At 57.7% G+C, this 23,554-nt stretch overlaps 1 protein-coding gene across 1 annotated transcript in view; it reads left to right on the top strand.

Annotated features, from left to right (window-relative positions):
- Positions 1–5,435: 5,435 nt before the first annotated feature.
- MGAT5B (alpha-1,6-mannosylglycoprotein 6-beta-N-acetylglucosaminyltransferase B) overlaps positions 5,436–23,554 on the top strand; it is a 69,747-nt gene continuing 51,628 nt past the window's right edge. Inside the window, exons 1-3 of the mRNA XM_028112671.2 lie at positions 5,436–5,506; positions 9,230–9,342; positions 18,241–18,388. Coding sequence (XP_027968472.1) covers positions 5,439–5,506; positions 9,230–9,342; positions 18,241–18,388 — 329 coding nt within the window. The 5' untranslated portion in view covers positions 5,436–5,438. The remainder of the gene's footprint in view (positions 5,507–9,229; positions 9,343–18,240; positions 18,389–23,554) is intronic.

Genomic DNA, 23,554 nt, shown 5'->3' with positions numbered 1-23,554 from the left:
GCAACCTAAATCCCCTTTTGCCATGTTATGTGCCGTAATCCCAGATTCCGGGGATCAGGGTGTGACCATCTTTGGAAGACGACTGTGATCCTGCTGACCCTGCATGGCTGCTCCACTGATCTGTGGTGCAGAAGGAACTGTCCAGAAAGAAAGGGGGTCATTGTTTTTTCAAGCTGCCCTGTGAAACAAATTTAAGTAAAATAGTGGTGTACACATGGTAACACATTCAAAATCTCTGAGTCATTTCCTGGCACATAGTAGGTGTTCAGTAAATGAGAGCTCATGATTATGTTCAATGAAGGGCTCACCTGTGTGTCCAGTGCTGGGATGGGGCCCCCGTGGGAGGGTCCCCTGTCTCATCTGTCCCCGGCTTCTCTGCCTGCCAGCCCCCATGGGTGCGCGCACACACGCGTGCAAACCACAGACGCAGGCGCAGGCATAGCAGCTAACTTCCCTGCAGAACAGGGAAAGTCCTATAGCTCTGCTTCCAGATCCCACAAGCTGTGTGGCAGAATGGCCTTCTGGCATAAATAAAAATAAATCCCAGACGCTTCTTTTCAATCAGAGGATTAGCCTAAATGTTGTGAAACAGAAAGCATGAAATATGCATTGGAGAAAGAGCTCTCCCCACTCCTGGGCTTCCTTGCCTGGCTCCAGGCGGCTGGCGTCTGTGTGGGGCTGCTCACACGGTGAGGCTGTTGATGATTTGTGCACAGTGTCAAGAAATGCTGTTATGACATTATTAATGCTCCGCACTCTGGCGAAGGACAATGGCCTATTGCCTCTTAATGTGCTGTCTGCGGCTGCAGTCGAGGCGCATTAAGTGAGGATTTCAGACACCGTAGTAAACTGTTTGTTTCCTTCTTTCCTCTTCCAGCCCAGGCCCTGTCTGGGAGCTTCAGAAGCATCCTTGGAACCTGAGAAGGTGGAGGTGGCAGTCAAGGCTCTGATGCCCAAGAGGCTTCCAGGGGGCCAGCGACGGGGGAGGGGGCCTGCGGGGAACCCTTGAGTGCACCCAGGAGTGTTGACCTTCCTCCGGGGGCAGCGAGGGACATTGCAGTGGGGGCTGGCCCCGGAGAAGCTGCGCTGGCTGGCTGGGCAGGGCTGGTGGGCTCCCTGCTTTGCCCTCTGCTGACACCCCAGGGGACCCAGATGGCAGACCTCCAGTGAATTTTACTGGTCTCACATAATGTTCTAAAAATATTGAGTCCGCATTTTACAATTATGCGATTGCACATGGGAAGTCCAGATTTCTGACTCTTGAAATAACTGGGCCCACACAAAGCAACGGTGCATGTCCCCTTTGGGGAGCTCTGGTCCTTAGCACTGCCTAACCACTGTGGCCGCTTCCCACTAGGTCCCTGTAGTAGGCCAAACAGTGTGCCCCCCGCCCCAAATTCAGGTTCACCTGGAACCTAGGAACACAATCTTGTTTAGAAAGAGGATCTGTGCAGAATGTAATTCGTTAAGATGAGGTCATACTGGAGTAGGGTGGGCCCTAATCCAAAGACTGGTGTCCTTCTAAGAAGAGGAGAGGACACAGAGAGACACACGTGGAGAGAAGGCCTTGTGATGATGGAGGAGAGATTGGGGAATGCAGCTGCCAGCCAAGGAACGCCAAAGATCTCTGGCCCCCACTGGACGCCAGCAGAGAGGCATGGGCCAGACTCTCCCTCAGGGCCTCCACAAGGAACCGACTCTGCCAAACCCTTGATTTAGGACTTCTGGCTGCCAGAACCTTGAGAGAATGGATTCCTCTTATTTTAAGCCCCGCCCCCCATGCTAGTTTGTTATCGTGGGCCTAGGGGACGACTAGAGCTCCTTCCCTTCTTTGCCTGGCCTACCCCTAGGGATCTTGAGTACGATACCCCTGCACAGTATGAATCACCCACTTCCCCCAAATCCCTTCCCCAGAGTCTTGCTCCCCGTTTCTGGACAGAGGCCCTCTAGCCCCCCAGGGCCTCCTGCCGCTCCGGACTTCTGACCCTCCAGCCAGGCCTCAGGCCCACATGGAGGGCTGCGGGGGAGAGCCAGGAAGCGCTATATTCTGAGTGCCCAGGCTGATGCAGTCTACGCCCTGACGCCCACGATGGGCTAGCCTGTGGTTCTGTTTGTAGCCTCAAGAGAGAAAGAGTGAAAAGGGGATGTTTTTGGGATCTGGTACGACCTGTGCCCCCCAATTCCTGCTCCTCTAATCTCTTCTAGTTGGCTTAGGGAGGCTCTGGTTCCTTCTCAGAAGGCCGTGGCTATTTATCTAGAACCATGGTTCCCCATCCTGGCCAGTTATGTTGGCATAACCCATGGCATTAAGAAAACAAATGTACCCAGGCCCCATCTTTGGTATGGAATCAAGGTAGGGAGATTCTGTTCTGTTAGGTTCTGCAGGGGATTCTGCTGAGTCTGGGCTGAGAACCTCTGGCCTGGAGGGCAGGGTGTTGGCTTGGGTTCCCCGGAAGTAGGTTCTCAGACAAGGATGCAAGTGCCCGTGGTTTATTTTGGAGGTAACCCTGGGAGTGTGGACAGACGAGTAGGGGATGAGGCGAGGAGGGGAAGAAAGCCAGCACGTGTGCCGCAGAGCCGGCCACCACCCGGGGCAGCTGGAGCACAGTCTCACTGTGGAACTCTGGGAGCCGATGTGGAACGTGCGGGAGCATCCCACCCGAGGGAGGGGGAAATGGGTATCTGTCCGTTCCTTGAGGGCTGCTTCCGGGGCATTAGGGCCCTGACGCTTCCGTCTTGCTCTTGCACGTTTGAGCATATTCCCACAACCAGAAACAAAGCCTCAGGCAGTGTTGCATGTATCTTCTGCCGTAATCTGCCTTTTGGCCTGCAGAGGTGCATGCCCAGGGAAAGGGTGGGGCACTGACAGCATCCACGCAGGGAGATAGTAGCAGGAAAAATCATAACTGCCGAACGCGAGGGCTCACAGGCGCCAGGCAGCGGGGTGCTGACATGCACCAGCCGGTGCATTTTCATGTCCCCCTGGGAGGCAGGCTCTAAAGAGCCCGACCGATGGCCAATGAAACTGAGGCACGAAGAGAGCGTACCCGAGGTTGCATGACTAAGGATTCACAAACGTCCTCCTAATATCTACAACAGACAGCACGCAGGACCATTTACCCTGATCTTTAGACAAGAGGCTGACAAGACAGGAATGGTCTGAAAGGAGGCGGCCGGCTGGTCTGGCTCGCAGAGTTATCTTCTACTGTCTACCCCACACCTCCCTGCCTGGCCACAGCCTGCTGGCAAATGGCAGCGGGCACCTTCTCCTGCCTACCTAAAAGCCCACGTGCGAGAGAGCAAGGCCCAGAGGGGATGGAGAAGACCCACTCCTGCCTTCTGAGCCCAACCAGACATGGCTGTGCCTCTCCACCTCTGGCCTAAAGTGCCAAAAGCATGAATGTCCCCCCTCCGCCCCCAGTTTACACGAGAGACACACAATTGCAAGGGCCATTTCATTCCTGAGTGTAGATATGGCGTTCCTCTTGACATCAGGGTTTAAATTAGTGCCTGGGTGTGTGGCCGGTGTGGGCCGGGCAGAGACCCCTGCCCTCAGATAGCTCCTGGGCCAGCCTGCCATGATGCCCGTCTCCCGCCACCATTTGCCACTCCTCTGCACCGAGGCACGGTCGGCATGTCCTTGTTCAATGCAGATTTGTTACCTAGCTGGAGTAACATTAATCTGCCAACACCAATTCATCGTCTGTTTTCATGTTAGCAGAGAGCAAGGCGAGGTGATGGAACACGGGACAGATGAATTCTGATGAAGGAACAGGAAAAGCAGGAGCACGGGTCATCGCTGGTGAGAAATGGCTCAGATGGGGCCGGGAGGGGGGCTAGCAGGGGGGGCGGCGGTGAGGGCCCCAGCGGGACGGGACCAGGGCTGGGTGGATGAAAATAAAGGTTTTCTCCTCTTCAAGGCAGGCTGCAGTATCATTGCCAGGGATGGAAGGACCCTCAGGGTCATCTACGTCCTTTTACACGTGGCCTGAAGCCTGGGCTTTTCCTAGCAAGGTGCCTCCATGTCTGTGCTTGGTCAAGGTCTGGTCGGGCAAGTGCTGTTTCTGCCTGAGTGCTTTCTCAGATGAGGGCCTGGCTCTGGTAGCTGCCCTGGCTTGATGCACTGGGAGAAGCCGCTGACCCACCGCTGCAGTGGAAGACGCATCGCCAAAGTCAAGAAGTGGAGGAAGTTGAGGTGGAGGGCATGTAAATGCTTTATAGAGTTGGAAAGAGCCTTAGCCAACTTCAGGTCACTCTCGTTTCCTAGTGGAGAAACCAAGGCTCTGGAATCTCCCTGACTTGTAGGCGTCAGCCACTGGTTAATGGAACGATCTGAGTCTAGAACCCCGGTCTACACAGCGAGGTCTGGTTGCTGGGCTCAGTGGAAGATCCCGAACAGCGCAAGAGGCGGAGTTTGAACTCAGCTCAGTAAGTAAAGGGGAGCCACGGCAATTTCTTCCAGACAGGGCCAGAGGATGGGTGAGGGCTGCAGAGCGACATCAGAGCTGGTGTGAAGGAACCAGGGCAGAAGCCCACGGGGCGGGGGGCAGAGGCAGCGACCGGAGGAAGTGGGGGGGGCGGTCTTCGCCCAGCGCCGACCTTTTCTGTGCTCCGCAGGAGCCGAAAGCGGGGTTGGGGACGTTACACAGCGGGAGGGAGGTGCAGGGAACCCCCCCACCCCCCCGGAACCCGGGCCGGGAGGGCGCGCTGCCGAGCTGCAGCCACGAGGTGGCGCCGGCGCGCCGAGGAAGCGCGGCGGCCGCTTCTGAGCCGCCCCAGCAGCCGCTCGGCCGCCTCCTCCGAGGAAACAATGCGGCGCCTCCCCGCGTAGCGCGGCGCGGGGCCGGGCGCCGGACACCCGACACCCGAGCGCGGGCAGCCGACCGAGCGGGCGGCAGAGCGGGCGCGGGGCGCCCTCGCCGAGAGCCATGGGCGCGGCGCGGTGCCGGGCCGGGGAGCGGCGCGGCCCGGAGGCGCGGGGGGCCGGGGCGCGGGCCCGGGGCCGCCTCTAGCCGGCACCGAGGGCGCGGGCCGGGGGATGAGGGCGCCCGCGGCGGGGAGCCCGTCTGCACGCCGCGGCGCCGTCCCGCCCAGCGAGCGAGCCCGAGCAGGCAGACGCGCGGCCGGCGGTCGGGGGGCGCGCCGCCTCCCGGCCCCAAATATGTGAAGCGGGGAGGGCGGAGACGCAGAGACGGCCCGGCTGGGCGCCCTCGCCGCCCTCCGGCAGCCGCGCCGCTCCCCTTCCCCGCCCGCGGAGGCCGCGCCGACCCCGCCGGCCGCGGCCAGAGCAGCGAAGCCGCCGAGTTCCCGCGCCCCCCCGCCTCGCTCGGACCCGGCTTTGGCCCGCAGCGGGTTCGCTGACGGGACGCGGCGGGAGCAGGGCCCGGGACGGTGCGTCTGGCCTCGCCCGCGGCTCCTCGCCCAGACAAGTTTGAACAATGATCACAGTCAACCCCGATGGGAAGATAATGGTCAGAAGATGCCTGGTCACCCTGAGACCGTTTCGGTAAAGTTCTTTCTCGGTTGGCGCGGGGAGGTCTTTTTCTCCGAGGGGTCGCCGGGTAGGGGTGGGCGAGGTCGTTCCTGAGAGGGTGCCTGTCCCAGTGGCAGAGGGGGCGGTTCGTGCTTTAACCCCTGTGATGGCCAGTGGGGCTGTGAAAGGGATGGAGCTGAGGTTCGGGTTCCGGTGGGGAGGGGTGGGCAATCCGAGACGGGTCTCGAGTTGGTCTAGGTTGGAGAAGACTCGGGATGCGAGGGTGGGAATGGGTGCAGAAAACACCCAGGTTGTGGTCCTGGGCCTCAGCCCCGGGCGCCCCTTTCCTGCCCTTTGGGGTCCTTCCCACTTTGTAGACGGCCCCACCCGGTGGCGAAGTTAGTACGCTGTGCAGGGCGGCACCCCCACCTAGCGTGCGCCTCGAGCCCTAGGTTGAGTCCTCCACCTGTGCCACCCCTTTGCCCCCGCCTTCTGCTCGCACTCCCCTTCTCGCTGCGGGGTGCGGGCTTGTCTCCAACGGGAAGGTCCTTGAGATTGGAGCAAGGACCGCTCCCAGCCCTTCTGCTGGGAATTCGACCCTGGATCGCTGGCCATGGAGGGTTGGTGGCAGGGGCGGCGCTGTGGAGCGCCAGGGCAGCAGGAGCCGGGACCTCTGGGAACCTCTGAGGGCAGGATGGAGGCGAAGATCGATCCCCCCCACCCCAATCTCAGGCGGCCAAGGCTAGGCAAGGGCTGGGGCCACGTGGGGCTGGCTGGTCTCTGTTGAACCCATCCCAGGGGCTCCAGAGCCGGGTAGGGCTGGGGCAGCTCTCTCCTCTCCCTGGAGCCTGCGGAGCTGGCCTGCGGCCTAGGTCAGGGAGGAGATGCTAAGCGATGGGTGCCCAGCGGGATGGGAGAGCCACCTTGCCCAGGAGACTGGGCAGCATAGGGCACCTAGGGAGGGGTGGGGGTTGCACTCCCTACGTGGCCACGGGGGGGTGGGTGGGTGCGGGTGCAGTCCACTCTGCTGGGGCAGGAAGTGGGCAGGCAGAGGCTCCAGAGGTTTGGGCTGCGGGAGGGGTGGGTTTTGATCCCCTGCCCCTGCCAGGCCCCCGCTGGTCTCCCTCTCAGCCCCTGGTGGGGAGACCGTGGCTCAGGTGTCTCTGGCCTCCCCAACACCTCCTGGGTGTGCTGGGCCTGTTGTGTGGAGCTGAGGAGACAGCTTTCGTGAGGGCAGGGGTCATGATGGACCACCACCATCTGGAGCATGCGGGAGGGGAGGATCGTAGAGCTGGCGGTGTTGAGGCTATGGCCTTGGGCAGGAGACAGGGAGGTGGCTGGAGCCCCAAAAGAGCCCCGACAGAAGGTTCACACGGAAGCAGGGCGGGAAGCGGGCGACTCTGGAAAGGGCCTTACTCCTCCAGGGAAATCCTCAAATCCCCAGCTGACGCTGACCATTTACAGGGTCCTCTTCCCGAGTCTGCCGCCCCATGTCGACCCCGCCTTCCAAGTCATGGGAGGCCCAGCCAACTGGGTGTCCAGCTTTGACTGGACATTTTCTGGTGCAATTGGAGGCAGCCGCGGGAGCCAGCACCACGGACAGCGCCCGCTCCCCCGCGCTCCTTCCCTCTGGGGTCCTGACTCTTTCAGGCTCTTATCTGAAGGCAGGATTCAGAGGTGGGATTGCATAGGTTTCCCTCCCCTCAAGTTGTGTGTCTTCACCTAGTGTCTCCCTAGGCTGCCCAGAGACCCACAGCCACCAGCGGAGTCTTTGTACCCCCTTCAGATGGAGGGGGGCTGGGCTCCCACCACGTCACCTCTACTTCTTAGTTTTTAAGGGCAGACTGGGGGCCCTGTTCCCCCTGTTTTCCCTCTGGCAGGAACCTTATTCTGTAGTTGCTCCTGGAATGTTGCTTGAATAGATACGTGGGTGGATGAAACCATTTTAACTTGAATCTACCGTAAATGGCCCTAGTATTGAGGTCCGGCAGAGAGAGATGCAGACGAGGTGTGTTGGGGACTTCAGATTCTGGGCTAAAAGTTTAGACCCCTTTCTCATGGCAGGTGTTTGGACACTGCAGCCCAGGTCCCTAGCTCTAAAAACAGTCCCCATAGTTGTGGAGGGGGTTTGGGGAAGTGAGGGACAGTAAACTTGAGGAATCCGTCCTTGTCCTCAGGCTGGAGGACGAATAGCTGATGCCCTCAGGATCTTCCTGGGTGTGCACTGTTTCTCTGGCTACTGTGCTGAGAGCAGCCTGGCTGCATCTTGGGGTCCCAGGGCCCCATCCCCTAGTGTTTGTGGAATTCAGTGAGGGGGCCCTCAGAGGTGAGGGAGCAGTGTCTCCTGTGCTGTCTCACGTGTCCTTCCTGTCCTCTCCCGGGGGAAGCCCTCAATGCTTTCTCTGCTTTGGGGGTTCTGCACCCTCTCTGATTTAATCTCTAACAGCTTCATTTAAATATGGGGTGGGAATTTTGTTGTGCTTTTATTTTCTTCTGCAATTGTGTGTTTTCTTTAATGGGCCAAGTTTTAATTAAATACTGCTCTGCCAGCTTCAAATAATGAAGATTAAAATGCATAAGGCAGGTCTTGCCTGGAGATACAAACGAATGTAGGGTTGAGGGTGGCAGGTGGAGGTGAGAGGGCTGGAGGCCTCTAGCGTGATTTGTGGGGGCTCCCTGTGGTGAGCCTGGCTCCACATGGGGTGGGGTTCCTCATCCTGACCAGGGTGGGGGAGTCCCCTTTCAGCTCTGCCAGGTTTGCAAGTCCTCTGATACATTCAAGGTCCCAGAACAATGCCACCTCTGGCCTCCCCCACGTTGGTTAGCTCAGTTCTCCTGTTTGGGACCCAGCACATGGTGAGGAAGCAGCAGGAGGCTGGGGTTCCCTGCTGTCCCCCTGGGGCTACCCCAGTGCCCGGCACCTGGGAAATACTCAACTGTGTGTTGAAGGAATGAACAAGAGTCCTGTTTTGCCCGGCTCTCCTGACCCGTGCCCCGGATGACCCCCCATGCACTGGTGTCCACTCACTCTGCCCAGTCCAGTGCGGACAACCACTATATGTGTCTGCCTGGTAAAGATGTGGGTTAGGGAGACTCTGGGCCCTGCCCTTGTAGATCTTACCCTCTGGTAGGGATGGGGGCACACGCCACCCCCCTCGAACATGATAAGGAGGTGTTCAAGCGAGCGCTGTGGCAAGACCTGTGTGCACAGCGCTGAGCTGGGCCCAGGTGATTGATGGGATCCGGGTGGGTTTCGTCTGGACCAATTACTTGCCCTCTGGCTGGCATCAGCGCCTGCTGTTTCCATCTATACCAGTGGTTCTCAAACTTTAGCATGTATCAGGATTGCCTGGAGAGCTTGTTAAAACACATTGCTTGCACCACCCCCAGAGTGTCTGATTTGGTAAGCCTTGGACTGAAGCCCAAGATTTTGCATTTCTAACAATCCCAAGGTGATGGGTGCTGCTGGTCTGGGGAGCACACATTGAGGACCTCTGCTAATGAGCCAGGCTCTATCTGGAGGCTGGAACTTGCCTGAGCTATGCCTGTATCATTGTCCCTTGGGGTTTTGTGTGAGCCTCATGGCCAGCTCCTTGTAGTCGAGCTCTCTTTATTCCAGGCTCAGCCCTGGATCTTTTGTTCCTCCATCCATCTGTTCCATCCTCACTCCCTCACCCACTCATTTGTACAGAGCCTTTGCTGGATAGGGGTGCATTCCACTGACTTGTTTCTGACCTGCCCTGTTGCTCTCTGCAGGCTCTTTGTCCTGGGCATCGGCTTCTTCTCACTCTGCTTCCTGATGACGTCTCTGGGAGGCCAGTTCTCTGCCCGGCGCCTGGGGGACTCCCCCTTCACCATCCGCACAGAAGGTATCTTGTTGGGAAAGGGGAGTCCGAAATGGGTGCAGGTGTTTGTGGGTTGAGGGGAAGGAGGCCCTTGAACCTAGCAACTCAAGGGACTCCCTGGGGCTCTGTCCCAGGGATCCAGGCCACCACATCTATGGACGTGGGAATGGAGAGGGGCCTTGGCTCAGGCTATGTGACCCCTGCACACTGTTTTGGCTTTGGTCGCGGCTGTGATCATCGGGCTTCTTCTGGCTCAGACTCTCCGGCCAGGGATGGGGCTTTGAGTTAGGGCTTCCCAGGCATCAGAAGAGGCTGCTTGAGTTGCTTCTTTAGCGTGTTTGTGGAGGGGAGTGTTTCTGAATGACACTTGTCCCTTTGAGACTCACATAGTCTGCTTTTGACCCAGGCAGTGGCCACAGCCGAGGGGGTGGGGGTGGGAGAGGCAGAGGGCGGCCTGGCCATGGGCTCACATGTCTTATCCCTGAGCTCTTGGGACACAGTCCAGACCTTTGTGGCTCCTTGTGAGGCGGTGGAACAGGGGTTCAGAGCACGGGCTTTGGGGACCCGATGGACCTGGTTTGTACCCTGTTTCATTATGTACCAGCTGTGTGTCATTGGCCAAGTCACTTAACTCACCTACAGGGAAGGAAAGTGGTGGGATTGAATGAGCTCACGTCATGGGGGTGTGATGGGGTCCGGACCTGGGGGACCTCCTGAAGATGGGCCCTCCTCCCTTCTCTTTCTACTCAGTGAAGAACGGCAAGCAGTGCAGAGTCCTGCTTAGTGGGTCACGGGGGCTCTTCTTGTCACCATGGGAAGGAGGGACACAGGGTGATGGGGCAGCTGGGGCAAATAGGGTTTCTGGAACTCTTCAGTGGGCTGGCTCGGTGGGCTCTCCCCTGCTACTCTGGGGACGTCTCTGGTTGAAGTCCACTTTCTCAAACCCTTAAGGCCCAGCTGTGTGGCTTCCCTGTTCCCAGTGGCAAATATACCCTCAAGGAGCATGGGCTGTTGTCTAGGGTGGGTGCTCCGAGGGGCACTTGTTATGCCATCTGGCGTCTCATCATTAGATCCATTCCTTTGGTTTACCATGTACTTCTTTAAACTTGCAAAGCTCCTGGCAGGAATTTCACATTTATTAGTCATTCAGGCCTGAATATAAATTAACGTATCCCACCTCTGACTCTCAGAGATGCGTCAGTCTCTCTGAGCTCCAGTTTTCTCCTCTGATAAATGGGGACGATACCTGTGTGCCCAGGATTGTCATGAGTCATGTTAAGATAACACATAGGAAGGGGCTTGAGCAGCATCTGGCAAATAGTACAAGCTCCATCGATATTTATTGGATGTGTTCAATCTGAGATGGGGACACTGCAGAAAAGGTTGTTTAGGGAAAAGGGCCGAGGAGATGCTGGGATTTCTGCATAGGAGATAGGCGTGAATTGAGGCTGAAGGGCGGGGGGCGGTTGTGAAAGCACACTTGAGGGGCAGCTTGGGGAGGGGTACTGGAGGTCATGGGCGTGGGGGTGGATGATGGGGGACATGGACTGTGAGGAGATGGGGCGTAAGGAGTGATGCTCAAGTCACTTCTGGAGAGGGGGCGTGTCTGCCTGGGTGGCTGCTACAGGGGGCTTGAGGAACCTGGACCTCCAGAAATGTCAAGGATCCAAGAGATGGGAATTGGGGGCTGGGGGAGGAGAGGTGTATGGCTGGGCTCTGGTTCTTCTGCTCATCTCCCTGGCAGGGGATGGGGCCAGTGCCCCAAAGTACAAGGGGCTTGTGGGAGCCCTGCCGAGCCGTGCACTGTGCAGTTTTGCCTGGTAGAGGAGGTAGGAGTCCCAACTCCAACCAGATCTATGTCTTAGGGTGGGCAGAGCCCTGGAGGGGAGAGGACTTCCCCAGGGTCACGCAATTAGATTAGAGGCGTGTGTGTGTGTGTGCACGTGTGCTCACACGCTCCCGTGTACATGCTCCAGCTTTCCATTGGAGCTTACGCTATTTTGCAGAATATCCACAAACTGAACGCATCATGCAACCAGCAACCTAGACCGAGAAACAGAGCGTGATCAGCCCCCAGAGGTGCCCTCATGGCTCCTCCCACTCATTACTTCCCCAGGGATGTCAGGACCCTGACTTCTCACAGCCCAGAGCTTTGCCTGTTTTTCAGATTTTATGAGAATGGAATCACATAGTGGCCTTTCTTTTGTGTGTGCCGTTTTTCCCCCTCTCGTTATTACATTTGTGAGAGTCATCTGAGTTGTGCTGTGTGGTTGTAGACATTTGTCTTCACTGCTGTTGTGTGAATTCCATTGTGTGAATGCACCGAGTGATGTTTACCCACTCGGCTGGTGGTGGACATTTGGTGTTTCCAGTCTGGGGCTGTGTGGCTAGTGCTGCTGGGAACATTCTGGTACCTGTCTTCTGGCGGACACACACAGGCATTTCTGTTGCGTGCGCAGAAGAGTGAAGTGGCTGGGTCTCCGGTCTGTTGTGACATCCGTTCTCGGAGCCGGTTCAGCCACCCAAAGCCTTTTCGCATTTCCCAGTCCCTGGGCTGGAAGCTAAGTGCCTAGAATGTGGAACTGAAGGTGGGGAGGGGGAGACGGACAGGGAGGGAGGCCTGAGACTTCCAGAGAACTGGCCCGGACTCGGTCCACATCCGGTTGTCTTTGTTCCCCTGGTTTTTTTCATGCTCTTGGATTAAGTCGGGTTTTTTTGGAGAGGCCCAAAGCAGGGACTTGGAAGAGCCCCAAGTTTACATTGTGGGTTTAACATCCTGATCCTGCAAAACAGGCCTCCTCAAAGACACCCCCACACTGTGCCTGGAGCAGCCCTGCAGGAGACCTGGGAGGGGCCAGCATTTCTGCCTGGGAGCCACCTGAGCGAAGGACTGGGGCTGGAAGGGGGGCAGGTGGAAGGGGCTTAGGGAGGGAGCCTGGAGGTCATGGGTGAGGGCTGGGTTGTTGCATTGCTTTAGTTCCCCGGCGTCTGTGCAGCCACAGGGCAGAATCAGGAGAAGGAAACTCAGGAAGGCACTGCCATTTAGGAAACCAAAACAGAACAAGATCCTTGCATTGGTCAACAAAACCATCTGAGCACAAATGGGGGAAACAGTCTGTCGTGTCCTGGCCTATCAAGCCTGTGAGGGAAGGGGTTCCCCCCCGGACGAGGCTGTGTGGGGAGAAGAAGGGTGTTCTCTAAAAGGAGGAGGGCCCTACTAGAGCCTCTGTGGACTGTGGTCTCCCGGAGGCGGCTCTGGATTCCCCTCGAGGCCAGTTTATGTTTTGTGATAAAGTTCTCTAGTTTGGGGATAAAAATGTGATAGACATCTCCTTCTATATTCTGCACACTCATCTTAAGATTCAGGGGGGAAGGAGGCTGACAGGAAGCATGACTCGGAGAAGTCTAACCTCATTCCCTCTTGCTGCAGGTGGGCCTGACTTGGGCCTTGGGGGAGGGTTTCCTCTCCCAGATGGGGAGGGGTTTTTTTGCTTGCCCCCTCACCAGACCCCAGTCCCTCCTCCCTGCCTCCCGGCTCCACGTCCCCTCTCTTGTCCTAAGGAGGAACTTGCTTCCCTCTTAGGGACAGGGGTGGGATGTGAAGTTGTGTGTGAGGCCTCTCTCCGGCTGTTGCTGCAGGTTCCCCGAGCCTGTGCGCCCGGCTGTTATGGGCTCTCTATCTTATCTGGAAGGAGTAGAGGTCAGAGGCTGTCTCTGGGGGAGAGGACCGCAGGCGGGAGGGCCTGGGTTCAGCCGCACGTGGCTGCCCTGAGGTTACCCTGGGGCCTGGCCCTGCCAGACCTTCCAGCCCCCCAGCTGGGATTCGAGCCTGGGGAATATCAGAAAAATATTTCCTTGCTCCGTGGCTGGCTCTGGCCTTGGGCCTCCGTGCTAGGGAGCTCTTCCCCTCAGAGGCTGGTGGTGGATCCAGGGCCTGTCCTTGTCTCCTCCGCTGCCCCGGGCCCCGAGCCCCGAACCCCAGTGGCCTCAGCTGGCTTCTGTTGTGGCTGTGTGCGGACGGACAGATGTGCTCATTTCTCCAGCTGGGCAAACACCAAGTCACAGCCCCTGTCTCAAGGGCCAGGGAGGTCTCTTTTATCAGGCGAGGTGGGGTCTCCTTCAGTTTCTAGGAACCAGCAAGAAAGGGTTGGGGTGGGGACAAGAAAGGAGGACAAGGCAGGGGACAAGGGAAGATTGGAGAGACACAGACAAGCCTGTCCCTGTCTGGAGGGGAGGGGAGGGGAGGGGAGGGGGGAGGGGAGCCGAGGGGAGGGGGGAGGGGGGAGGGGAGGGCCTGGGGGGGTAATAAAGCACCTTTGTCTGTAACCGGTGAGGAGCCATCTCCATCTCCTCGCACCCCGGCTTTCCTTATTTATATGGAAATATGGAGGGAATGCTTGTGAGTCTTGAGATGTGTCGCTGGGGCTTCACATTAAATACATTTCAATTTAGCCAGGAGCAGTGGGAGCCCTGAGGTGACTCAGGGCAAGCCGTGGCGAGCTTGCTCCGCTGACAGTCGGGGGTGGGCGGTGGCCGCAGGGAGCGTGTCCTGCGTGTCCTGTGGGAAGCCCCCCGGGTGGGCAGCTTCCAGTCTGTGCCATCTGCAGATGGCAGGGGCTGCCCTGCGCCCCGGGGGCTGGGGAGGGTCTCGTGGTCTTGGTCCAGTCTGATGCAGGTGTCCTTACAGACCCATCTGAGAGGGACAGTGTGTCTTCTTAGCCGCATCCCTAAGCCCTTGGGTCTTCTGGGGTCATTCTTTCTGTTGACATTTTCAGGGAATTGGCTTAATCCCTCCTAGGAGGGGCGATCCAGAGCCCCACATATCTTCAAGGATTCTCTGGGGGGCTTATGTGCCCCTGGCCACCTCTTGCTCTGAGCTCCTGCTTCTGTGAATTATCCTGCCGAGTTTCTCCCCTCTTGTGTCCCCTTTTGTCCCTGACACTGAGCTAGCGGGAAGGGTACCCTTTCCCCCAATTCCTGGCACGGAGTGGGGATGATGGCATGGGGGCTGGGACCACTGCTCAGCACAGCAAGCAGATGACCGTTCCCTCTTGCATCCCTGCAGCTGGAGACCCCCACTCCCATCCCGCATGGCCTCTTTGGCTGCCCCGCCGCCCTGGCCCTGAGCCCCTGTGCCTTGTTCTCTCTCCTCCTCTCCCAGACTGAACCAGGAATCTCCAGTCTTCCGACTTGAATATGCAGAGTCATTTCGCTTTCTCTTTGTCTCACTGCTCTGGGCATCTAGACTCCTAGACTCTGCTCTGGCCCACCCAGGGTTTAGTAAAACACAACTGAGCTCTCTCCCTAAGGGGATTCTGCCAGCTTTTATAGGAAAAGTTCTTTCATCTCCTGTTACCCTAATCTCGAGAGAGGCAACTGGGGCGAGAGCCGAAACAGGAGTCCCGGCCCATAGAACCTCAGGGTTCAGTAAATCCAACGCCCTCATTTTGCAGGAGGAGAAACTGAGGCCCAGAGAAGGGAAGTGGCATGTCCATCCATCCCGCACCCATGCGACCGGTGACAGCAGGTGGAGTGCAGGCTTTGTCACTCCCACCCCAGCCTGTCCCCCGCCACGGTGCTGCCCCGGCTTTGCCTGGCTTCTGGGGTCCTGCAGCTCTTGGCCAGGTGGGGCAGTCATTTGCCCCAGCAGCTATTTTGCAGCCTGTGTGTGGGGGGGCTGTGTCAGTGAGGTTCCAGGGAGGGGCTCAGACAGTGAGGAGGAACCAAGGAAGCTCAAGATGAGCTTGGACAGAGGGACAGCAGTGAGACAGGGTAGGGTGCCAGGCTTGAGACATCCTGGAGAGCATAGCGCTGCTCTAGAAGCAGTGATGTGGGCTCAGCATCCCCGGGGTGCCACATCTGCAGGAGTGAGCTGCTGCCCAGGCTCTGTGGTCCAGCTGGGCCTGGGTACTCTGGCCAGGTCATGGTTGGGGGGCCTTGGTTAACAGCCTCTGACTTAGGATGTCTCCAGTTCTGGTCTCACTCTCCTTTTTTCATGCCATGCCTTTGGGGAAGGGACCACCCCAGCCTGAGCTGTGAGCACTGGCTCACCAGGGTTGCCCAGGGAGGCCGGCCAGGCTGTGCACTGTGCAACTCCAGGAGTGGTACCCAGTAGCGGCCAGGTCAGATCATCTGATGTTCCCCTATTTTTCTAGCTGAGATGATGCACCCCCCCACCTTTGTTTTACTCTATGCTCCAAGCACTAGTTGAAAGCCAGGTATTACGTTTGGATGGATGATGGGCTTGGGTGGGGGTCTCAGGGATGAGAATGATTTGAAAGACTAACCTTCACCCCCAACTCTGTGGAGTTGAAAGAGAGGGAGCTATTCATATCTTCTTGGATTGATTGACTAACTGGTTGAGTCCTGAGCGAGTGGGGTGGGGCAGAACAGTGGGAGAAACTTGCTTCACTTAACACGGTGGTGAAATTTTCCAATCTCAACTGGTTTGTTAAAAATCCACCCAGTTTTCTGAGAAGGGAAAGTGGGAAGACTGCTAGTTATTTCAGCTACTGGTGTGGAGATGGGGTAGAGATGGTGTTTCCTTCCTTCCTCTAGATGTGCATTTTTCACCAACACCTGACCCCACCCTTTCTCATTCTTGGACAACTGTGTGTGTGTGTGTGTGTGTGTGTGTGTGTGTGTGTGTGTGTGTTTTGGAGCCAGGGATCCTAGCTTTTGTAAGGAAACTGCAGCTCCCCAATGCTCCGGATTCCATGGCATGTGCAGGAACCCTCCCCGGCTCCTGGTGGCCTCCCTTCTGACCTCAGGTGGACTGAGTCAGCAGGGGAACTGAGCCAGGAGGTGACTTAGTCAATGAGAGAAAGTGGCAGTAGCCACTGGGCCAGCTCAGGCCCAGAGCCAGGCGGTCTGGGAGACAAGCGAGGCAGAAATGTCACAAGCAGCCTTGGTGACATGAAGCCTGTCTTGGCCCCCCTCTTCAGCTCAGTCCTAAGCGTGGAGCAGGGGAGACCAGCCCCTCGGACTCCTCTCTTCTCCCCACCTCTGCCCCTGGGTCCTTGGGACCTGCCATGCTCCCTTCTGCCCTCTCCTGGCATGGTGACAATGGTAGGCAGACAGGACCTGGTATTGTTGACTTGAGTTGGGGACCCAGAGGCTGATAGTGTTGCCATGATTGTCCCTGGGCCACAGAGTCCCACTGAGGGGGGGTGACAGAGGCAGGCGAGAGCCTCTCTTAGCTCACTGGGCCCTGGCCCTTTCTTTCCAGAGAAGCGTATGCTGCTGGTGCCCGAGCCCTTGGCCCCCGCGCTTCCCACGCACACGGCCAACTTGCGGCTGCTGGTGATGGTGGTTCCTTGCCGAGGGCTTCTTAGCCACTGCAGCTGGCTGGCCACCCCACGGCTGGTGGGAAGTAGCAGGCGTTGGCTGTCTCCGGAGCCGCCCCCAAGCAGTGACCGTCAGGAGACGGTGTGCACATGGCCCTCTCGCCCCCAGGCGGAGAACTGCGGGGCAGACTCCGCACCTGCTGGTTGCCCCAGTTTGGTGACTCGCCCTCTCTGGGCTGCCGCCCCCTCCCTGTGTCACCTCCTCACCCCCTCACCGGGGTTTCCTTTACCTCTCAAATTCATGACTTGCCCTCAAACCCTTGTCTGGGGGTTTGCTTCTGGGGAACCCAACCTCAGGCCCTCCTGCCCCCGGGAGCCCCTGGAAGCATTCAGGTCTCCATGACTTGGTTCCTTTGCCGTGAGAGGTTCAGAGCTGGCCCTTGGGGGTTGCGGGGAGCCGAGATGGGGATTGCGGTGCCCGGACCTGAGCATCTGTGGGCTGTTTGGAGGGACTGTTAAAACCTTCACATGAGGGCGCCCGGGTGGCTCAGTCGGTTAAGTGTCTGCCTTCAGCTCAGGTCATGATCCCAGGGTGCTGGGATCGAGCCCCATGTGGGGCTCCCTACTCAGCGGAGAGTCTGCTTCTCCCTCTTCCCTCCCCCCCGCTCATGCTCTCTCTCTCGCAAAAATAAATAAATAAAATCTTTTAAAAAAAGGGGAAAAAAAAAACCCTTCACATGATTTGATTGAAAAGAAAGGCAGGGACCGCTCCCCCACCCTGGTGTGTGTGGCTCCAATGATCAGGAACGACTAGAAAGGAAATCATAGGGAATCTCGGCTGGTTAATGGGATCTTTGTTGAAGCCCTTGTTTTCATTTAATTTTATTCTTCACAAGGTCTCCCTTGCCCCTCAGCCCAGGAGTTGATCTTTGGGAACCTGAAGGCCAGCTGAAAGTCTGGACAAATTCACAATGGTTTTCTATTGGGGGGGTCTGGGAGAGTGGAGTGGGGAAGGGGTCTGGTGGGCCCAGAGGCTGGCAGGAGAATAACAGGGCCCTGAGCCCCGTGAACATGGGCTCACAGCCTCTTCTGTGCATGCACACCATGGCGGGGGGGGGGGGGGTTGGCAAGCAGAGTGCAGGGTCCTGGGCCCCGGGCCCTAGAGATGGGAATCTGCAGATCGAGTCTAGGGCCTGAGAATCTGGATTTTAACAGCCTGGCCAGGAGACTCAGGTGCAGAGTGGATGGGTGAGTGCACTTTTGGAAGCCCTGATCCAGAAGTCCTGTCTGGACCTCGGTGCTGGGGGCCCTGGGGTTCCTGTCCCCCACCCCCGCCCTTCCCTGTCTTCTCGCAGACTTGAGATCAGGTCTAAAGCTCCATTTTGCAGGCGACAAAACAGAGGCGCAGAGACGTTAAGATGACCTCAGTGTCACCCAGCTGGTAGGGAGCAGGGTTGGCCCGGGGCTCTGTACCCCAACACAGCAAAGTGGGGGATTCCCTGTGCTGCAGGGGTGAGGGGTGGGGTGGGCTCATTCTCCTGACCCCTCCTTTGCCTGGGAAAGTGGCAGTGGGGCTGGAGTCTGAGAGCCACCGGGTGGCTGCGGCCGAGGCTGACTGCCCACGCTCTGTCCGCAGTGCTGGGAGGGCCGGAGTCCCGCGGCGTCCTGCGCAAGATGAGCGATCTGCTGGAGCTGATGGTGAAGCGCATGGACACGCTGGCCCGGCTGGAGAACGGCAGTGAGCTGCACCGGGCTGCTGGGGACCAGCACTTTGCTGTGGACAGGTAAGGGGTACAGGGAGGGGGAGGGGGATTCGGGGGGGAGGGGGCACCACGCCGTGTGCTGGGCAGCCTCAAAATGCACTCCAGAGCTGGGGGGGTGGCACTATCGGTCAGCCCCCTTTTTGCTAACCCGGCAAACACTTTTAAGAATACAGAAGCCACACAGTGATACAACCCAGAGCACTTTTCCACCGCCATACTTAACAGCTCTTAACATTTTGTCCATGTTGGTGGCCCGACGTCCTTTTTTCCTTTTTAATAAAAATCACAGACAAAAGCTGGAGGGCCCTTTCCCTGCTTCCCCGGGGAGATAAGTGCCTTCCTGAGTTAGGTGTCCATTCTTCCAGTCGGCAGTAACCGTTGGCGTGCACACACACCATAAACACAGTGTGGGGTGTTCATGGGCTGCATGTGAGTGGTATCCCACAGTGCATTTCCTGCACCTGCGTTTTCCACTCGACACGACAGTTTTGAGCTCTGTCCACTTTGACAGTCACATGTGGGATGTGCATATGGATGCGATGGCCCAGCGGTTGTCTGTCCGATGCCGGTGGGCCCAGGCCATTTTTGCCAAAAAGAGTTTCTTGGTTTATTCATTCTAAATATTCCCCCACCGAGTCTCGAATGTCCAAAAATCTCCTAGAGTGGACCTGGAGTCCACGGTGTGAAACCAAATCGTGTGTCTTGGGTGTGTGAGTGATCTGGAACCCCGGGGAAGGAGGACCTGTGAAGTCAGGGCCATCCCAATGGGGAGTCTTGGCCCTAGGCTCAGCTGCGGAGGGAGGGGCTTGCTGCCCACCCACCCCAGGGAGGTGGGCTCCACATGGCCTCTTTTCAGTATCAGGGATCTTTGTGAGGTGGGTTTGCTCCATGTGTTCTAACTGCTAAAAAGTAAGTTTGAAACCCACACTTCACACGATTTAGGAAAAGCTATACCTTGGCCGGTGTGACTTGCTAAAAGTGTTCTGCTGCTGAAAAATATAGTTGAAATCCACACTTCCAGACAATTTGTAGGAAAGCTGTAGCTCAGCCAATATGTGTGATGGAAAAGCCAAGTCTCCAGGCATTTCCTGTTTGGAGTTTGGCAGAATCAAGGTTAAAGTGTTGGCGGCCAGTCCTGGTCATGGTGGGACTCTGCTGGCCTGAGGAAGGGTGTGTGTGTGTGACGGACCCCTCCTTTGGACTGGCGGGGGGTGGTCCTTTGCCCCGGAGCCTGTCTAGGCTGGGCTGCTGGCCGTGGCACCCATCTCACATTGGCCCTGCTGATCGAATGTCCTGGAGGCCCAGCTGGGTCACCGGATGTCGGCGTGACTACCGTCATACTAGGTGGCACTTACCAGAAGCTCACCGAGGGCCCAGCATCATCCTGACTGCGTTACCTCAATGGTGTCGTCAGTCCCACACCCGCTTTATGGGTGCTTCCATCTCTGCCACATCAAGGAGGGAACTGAGGCCCAGAGAAGTTTGGGAACTCACCCAAAGTTGCACAGCTGCTAAGGGGCTGGGCCTGGCTCCGTGCCTAGGCCAGCAACTCCAGAGCCCATGTTTCTAACCACTGTGCTCTTGGTAGCCATTCACTAAACATGCGGTTATGTGCGCGTTAGTTTTTATTCCTTCGCAAGACTTCTCAGATCAGTGAATTCACAGCTCAGGGCGAAAATACCCTTCATTAGCTCCTTACCTTGATTTTCTTGGTTTGGAAAACGTAGGCACTGAAATGGTAGTCGTGGAGCCTGGGGTGACACGTGATGCTAGTGTCAGGAGCCTCTCCCAGTGCTTGGCTCCTGAGTGGGCTGCGGGGCCGTGCGCTGGCTGGATGCTCTCTCACCATCCCAGGATGAGTATCTGACAGAGCAAACTAAACCGATCCACTCGTGAAATATGTCTTGGACCTACTTAGTGCCAGGCACGGCCAGTGGTATTAGGGGCCCAGCGATGATCCTTGTCCTCACTCCTGTGGAGAAGACGGGCAGTCACCGAGAAACAGAAATAAGTGAGACAAGATCAGATACTGATGCCTGCTCTGGAGGGTTAGGGGCGGGTGCCGAGGAAGGAACTAGTCACGCGGGGCACTCCAGGAAGCCCTTTCTGAGCTGGTGATACTTAAGCTCCATTCTGAATCACGAGAGGGAGTCAGCCACACGAGGAGCTAGGAGTAGAGAATTTGAAGTAGAGCGAGCAACAGGTGCAAAGGCCCTGGGGTAGGAGTAAGCTTGGTATGTTGGAGGAAAAGAGCCACTGTGAAAGCCGACATGGCAGAGTGCGGTGAGGGACAGGAGAGGCCAACAGGGCAGGTGACATAGGCTTTGTCGGCTGTGGCGAGGACTTGGGACACTCTTCGGAGAGGTGTGGGGGTTTGCCAGGGGGCTTACGACCAGGGAGCGATAGGACCTGGCTTCTTTTTTTAAAAGATCGCTCCAACTGCTCTGTGAAGAAGGGAAGCAGGGGGGCTGGTGGCAGAAATGGGGAGAGGGAGGTAGAAGGATTGGGCTCCCCTGGGGTTCCCTCTGGGGCATGAGGTCATTTTCTCCTCTGTGTGCAGAGTCCATCATCCTCTCTGCTGCCCGTGTCCCTCTAATCCAGCCCCTCACCCTCATAGCATCCTTTGCCCTCTCCTGCCTGCCCCCAGCTGGCTGCCACCTCTCTGGGCTGCTGACCCAGCCTCTGTCCACAGGGCTGCTCACCAGGGTGAGGGCAGAACACCGGCCCGCTCTCCCTCCGCGGAGCATCCTGCTGTGGGCGGCAGAGCTGAGGGTCAGGTGGCCTGCCTTTTTGGGCGGGGGGACCTACTGTTAGCTCGTTCAACTGCCTCTCTGGTTTCTTCCAGTCCTGGCCTCTCCCTCCCTCCCCTGCCCTGCCCTTCATCTCCTTCGGAGGGGAGTCCGTGCCACCTCCTAGCTCCATCCCGGGAAATAGCAACAATCCATCAAGACCAGCAGAGCCCATCAAACCCCATAGGCAAAGCCATAAATTTCAGGGACATTGTTGCTTCTGGTTTCAGGGAGAGAAATGGTGGGTGTGTCCAGGGCACGTTGGGGGGGGGTGCTGCTCGCTCACATCTCACCTGTGTGCAGACACTCCAGCCCCTGCCCCATTTTAACCCCCTGGAATGACCTACCTGGGCTAGTCAGGCGGGAGTCCTGCAGACGCGCGTGCTGCTGTGTTTCCAGCAAACTCTTTTCACCTGCACTTGGATTCCTCACTTCGCAGTGATCCGTGGCCTAAGCAACCCCCACAGTCCTTCCCCTGCCTTGCTGGAAGCTTCTGGACTATTGCCTCCTACCCCTGGTTGGTATGCCCTCGGGGAAAGCAAATTTGCTTTTTTAGCCTAGGAAAACCTAATTAGGGGTTATTTGCAGATTTGCTGCAAATGGCATCATATTATGTATCCTAAAGCCAAACAGTAATGATCTCTGAATTTCCCATAAGGCTTCTCTGCAGTAGCAAAAACAACCAACATTTCAGGCTGTTTTCATCGGAGTCAAATATGAGTCCGTAACTGCTGGACGCTTCTGTGTGTGGAGTCCGGGCCGGGGTTTCTGGAGCCCTGTTTTCAGGGGGACCCTGCTGGGGAGGGGCAGCTGGCACCCGGCTGTGTGCACAGAGAGAGAGTCGGGACAGCAGGGCTGTGTTGGAGTGTCCGTCGCTCACCGCAGCGAGGGGCAGACTCGGGTGGCCGGCAGCAGGTCATGTGACTTCTCTGAGCCCCACTGTCCTCACCTGCCGGTGAGAGATAGCACGGAGGAGAGGGGAGACCCTGCCGCCCCCGCCAGCCGCCCGCTCTGCCCCAGCCCTGTGGTTTCACTTCCTTCTCCGCTGGGTGAGCTGAGAGAGAAGGGGCGAGCTGACCGCGTTTGGGAGGGCCTAGAACCCCCGGGGAGGAGAGGGAGTTTGGGGTGAGCCTGCTGGAAGTGGGGGAGGGGGCATTTTAACAAAGTAGAACGAGCCAGGTGTTCCAGACAGAGGCAGTGAGCAAAACCACCCGTAAAGCTCAGATGTGGGACGAGGGGCTGGAGGACCTGGTGAGTGAGGGGGAGCGAGCCCCAAACTCGAGGGCTGTGAAAACCATCCACAGACTCTAGGCTCCTCCGTTTGTGTCTTCAGTCCCAAATGTCCGCATGCCCACCCAGCTGGGTGTCCCGGGAACAACCCAGATGCAGTGTCCTCTGGACATGCCCGAGCCCCATTCCTCCCCAGCCCTCCCGCCCCAGGCCATGCCAGTCTTACCACTTCCATTGCCTGGACCCCCAACCTTGGAGTCAGCCTCGACCCTTCTGTCTCTCGCTTGTATCTCGTTCAGCAGCAAATTGTCCCCGTCTGCAGAATGTGCCCGGAATCCCACCCTCCCTCACTGCCCTCCTCCCACTGATTCCCAACTCAGCAGCCGGAGAGATTGTTTTAGAATACAAGTTTGGTCAGGAGCCTCCTGTGTCCCCCACCTCCCCCATAGCTCCCCATCAAGCCCCAGCCTCTCCCATAGCTCCCCAAATGCACCCAGCCCTGTTGTCTGTCTGGCTCCTCCCCTGCTATCCTCCCACTTGCTCCCTGGGCTTCAGCCCACCAGCCCCCCTGTTCCTGCAGCACAGTGGTCTCCCTCTGGCCACAGGGCCTTTGCACAGGCTGTGGCCTCTGCCTGGAAAGCTCTTTCCTCAGATCTGGCCAGGTGAAAGAATCCTTTTTCTTCCTCCCATGGTTTTCTCCCTCCCCTTCCTCCCGTTTTTCTCAAATGTCACCAACAAGTCCTTCCCAGAGGACCTATTTCAATTTGTACCCCCTCTCCCAGATTCCCCATCCCTTTCGTTCATCACCACCTCACCCTGTGTATTTTCACGATTTGCTTGTTCACTGTCTCCCGAGCCGGACCGGATGTTCTGTGAGGGCGGCGGAGATTTTGGCCTGCCTCACTTCTGGATCCCAGAGTTCAATAAGGGCTTGTTGGAGGAAGGAAGGGAAGAGAGGCGCTGTGCATGCCCTTGGGTGCTCTTGGGGGGTTGTGCCTGTGCCCCCATGCACGGCAGGACAGCGAGACAGAAGCCAGGTGTGTTCTGGCCACCACCGTCCCGGACGAGTTCCTGTTGTGGAAGCTGAGGAGGTCGGCCCATCTGCGAGTCCCGGTTTCTGCCGCATGGCTTGTAATGACCTGGTCGTTTCATGCTGGGCATCTGTCTT

The sequence above is a fragment of the Eumetopias jubatus genome, unplaced genomic scaffold (assembly GCF_037043125.1).
Source record: "Eumetopias jubatus isolate StellerSeaLion01/CBP00866 unplaced genomic scaffold, mEumJub1_p1.0 scaffold_10, whole genome shotgun sequence".
Lineage (NCBI taxonomy): Eukaryota > Metazoa > Chordata > Mammalia > Carnivora > Otariidae > Eumetopias > Eumetopias jubatus.
Note: the sequence above shows the minus strand (reverse complement) of the source record. Positions and strands in the feature narration are given on the sequence as shown.